Source organism: Limulus polyphemus, unplaced genomic scaffold, assembly GCF_000517525.1.
Source record: "Limulus polyphemus unplaced genomic scaffold, Limulus_polyphemus-2.1.2 Scaffold8979, whole genome shotgun sequence".
NCBI classification, from domain to species: Eukaryota; Metazoa; Arthropoda; class Merostomata; order Xiphosura; family Limulidae; genus Limulus; species Limulus polyphemus.
The window spans coordinates 854-3,349 of record NW_013674589.1 but is presented as its reverse complement, the minus strand read 5'-3'; the positions used below and the strand labels follow the sequence as shown (position 1 = coordinate 3,349).

Here is a 2,496-nt window from a genome sequence, read left to right as displayed (position 1 = left end):
AAAGACTTCCCCACGAACAAAAAACGAACTGTAGACCGAAGACTTGAGAAGTAAGATGAGTAGAGGGAAAGACTTCCCCACGAACAAAAAACGAACTGTAGACCGAAGACTTGAGAAGTAAGATGAGTAGAGGGAAAGACTTCCCCACCAACAAAACAAACGAACTGTTGGCCCGAGGACTTGAGAAGCAAGATGAGTAAAGGGAAAGACTTCCTCACAAACAAAAAAACGAACAGTAGGCCGAGGTTATAAAAATCATCAACAATAACTCAAAAATTAAGAGATGGTGTAAAATATACAGATTCAACTGAATCATTCAATATGCAATTAACACCAGGCATAAGAAAAATTAGTTCAAGATTTGAAAAAGAAAACACCTAAAAAAACAAGAAGAAACTACATTAGTAGAATCTTCTTCAGAATTAGGGTTATAGCTGACAAATCCTTCTTTTCAACAAGGAAGATGAAGAGGCCTGTACAAAATATCTTTTTTTTTTATTCTTTGTAACTTCATGAGAAAAGGGTGGGTGTTCCACAAATGAGTGTGAAACCCACCAGTACAGAATTTGGCATCAACATTCTGAATGAGTTGATCAATAATACTATCACAGGATATCCCTGCATGCTTGAGTAAGGTCTTCAAAGAAGTTGTAGGATTTAATGTCGATAGAAACATATGTACCTATAACTAAAGTTGACATCAGTATTCATAATAAGTGATGTTAAAAAGCACAACTGTTAACAATAAAATGAAAATTATGGCATGAAAACAGAGCTTATGAAAATTATGGCATGAAAATAGAGCTTATGAAAATTATGGCAGGAAAATAGAGCTTATGAAAATTATGGCAGGAAAATAGAGCTTATGAAAATTATGGCATGAAAACAGAGCTTATGAAAATTATGGCAGAAAATAGAGCTTATGAAAATTATGGCAGAAAAACCGAGATTATGCAAGTTCTTCTGATGTAGGTGCAATAAGGTGAGAGAAGTAAGAGTGAGTTGATGCATGCTCTACATCTTTCAGGACTTTGAGTCACATGGTTGTTCACAACACAAGAACAATTCAACACTATTTTAAAACACTTTGTGTTACCTTAATACCAGTTTATATGGCAATTAAACTGATGTAATTAAAAATTAATAAAAATGTCCACCTAAACAGTTCTCAAGATTTTTTATTCAATGTGTAATGCTCTATTACCTTCCCCATCATCACTTTAGCCGCTTTCCAGCTGCGGTCTTTTGGAACTTTTCCATCTGTAGCGAGTAGTACCATCACTGCAGCCGTTACATTTGTTACAACAGCTGGGGGAGACCCAAAGGATTTTAATTCAGTTAAATTAGCCTGAAATAAAAAAATTAAACAACTATTGACAGGAATTTCTTTTCAAACAAAGTTGATATTGGTAAAATAGAATTATTGTTTACAAAAATTTACAGTGATTAAAAACAAGATCATTTGTTATAAAACAATAATATTTAATTGTTGTGATGTATATCAGAATTAAGTAACTGTTTCTCCCTGGAACAAACAATCTTGTAGTTTCAACAATTAATACAATGAAGTTAGAGAATATTCTGATTAAATTCTGAATGATTTCTTATCTAGATAATCTACATTATAGAAATATCAATATGTAGAAACTCAACACGGTTTATGTTCTGAACCTCACGATGATCAAATTCTGAATGATTTCTTATCTAGATAATCTACATTATAGAAATATCAATATGTAGAAACTCAACATGGTTTTGTTCTGAACCTCATGATGATCAAATTCTGAATGATTTCTTATCTAGATAATCTACATTATAGAAATATCAATATGTAGAAACTCAACACGGTTTATGTTCTGAACCTCACGACGATCATGTTCTGAATGGTTTCTTATCTACATAATCTACATTATAGAAATATCAATATGTAGAAACTCAACACGGTTAATGTTCTGAACCTCACGATGATCATGTTCTATATGATTTCTTATCTAGATAATCTACATTATAGAAATATCAATATGTAGAAACTCAACACGGTTTATGTTCTGAATCTCGTGATGATCATGTTCTAAATGATTTCTTATCTAGATAATCTACATTATAGAAATATCAATATGTAGAAACTCAACACGGTTTTTGTTCTGAACCTCACGATGATCATGTTCTATATGGTTTCTTGTCGAAGGTACTAAATGATCAAAACATCACAACTAATATATATAAATAGGAAATTGAGGAATTTTCGGCCACCTATCGTCCATAATGAGAACTGGCAGTAAGAATACTAAGCATTCTATTTTACAACTATACATTTAACCATGAGTATAATATGTAGATGTAGTTAAACTAATAATACAGGAATGACTAAATACCTTAATGATACTTTATGGGTACCAATCACTGGTGAAACAAAACCCAATCATATTAAAAAATGAGATGTTCCCATGAGATTGTGTTCTGTCTCCCCCAACAAACAAAAATTGAATCTTACAA

At 32.0% G+C, this 2,496-nt stretch overlaps 1 protein-coding gene across 1 annotated transcript in view; it reads right to left on the bottom strand.

Moving 5' to 3' along the window:
* The window catches only part of LOC106475680 (dynein beta chain, ciliary-like), a gene marked incomplete at both ends in the record, with an annotated part of 22,520 nt that extends 21,172 nt beyond the window's left edge, over positions 1-1,348 (bottom strand). The window contains one exon of the mRNA XM_022379738.1: positions 1,205-1,348. Within this exon, the coding sequence (XP_022235446.1) occupies positions 1,205-1,348 (144 nt within the window). The remainder of the gene's footprint in view (positions 1-1,204) is intronic.
* Positions 1,349-2,496: the final 1,148 nt, after the last annotated feature.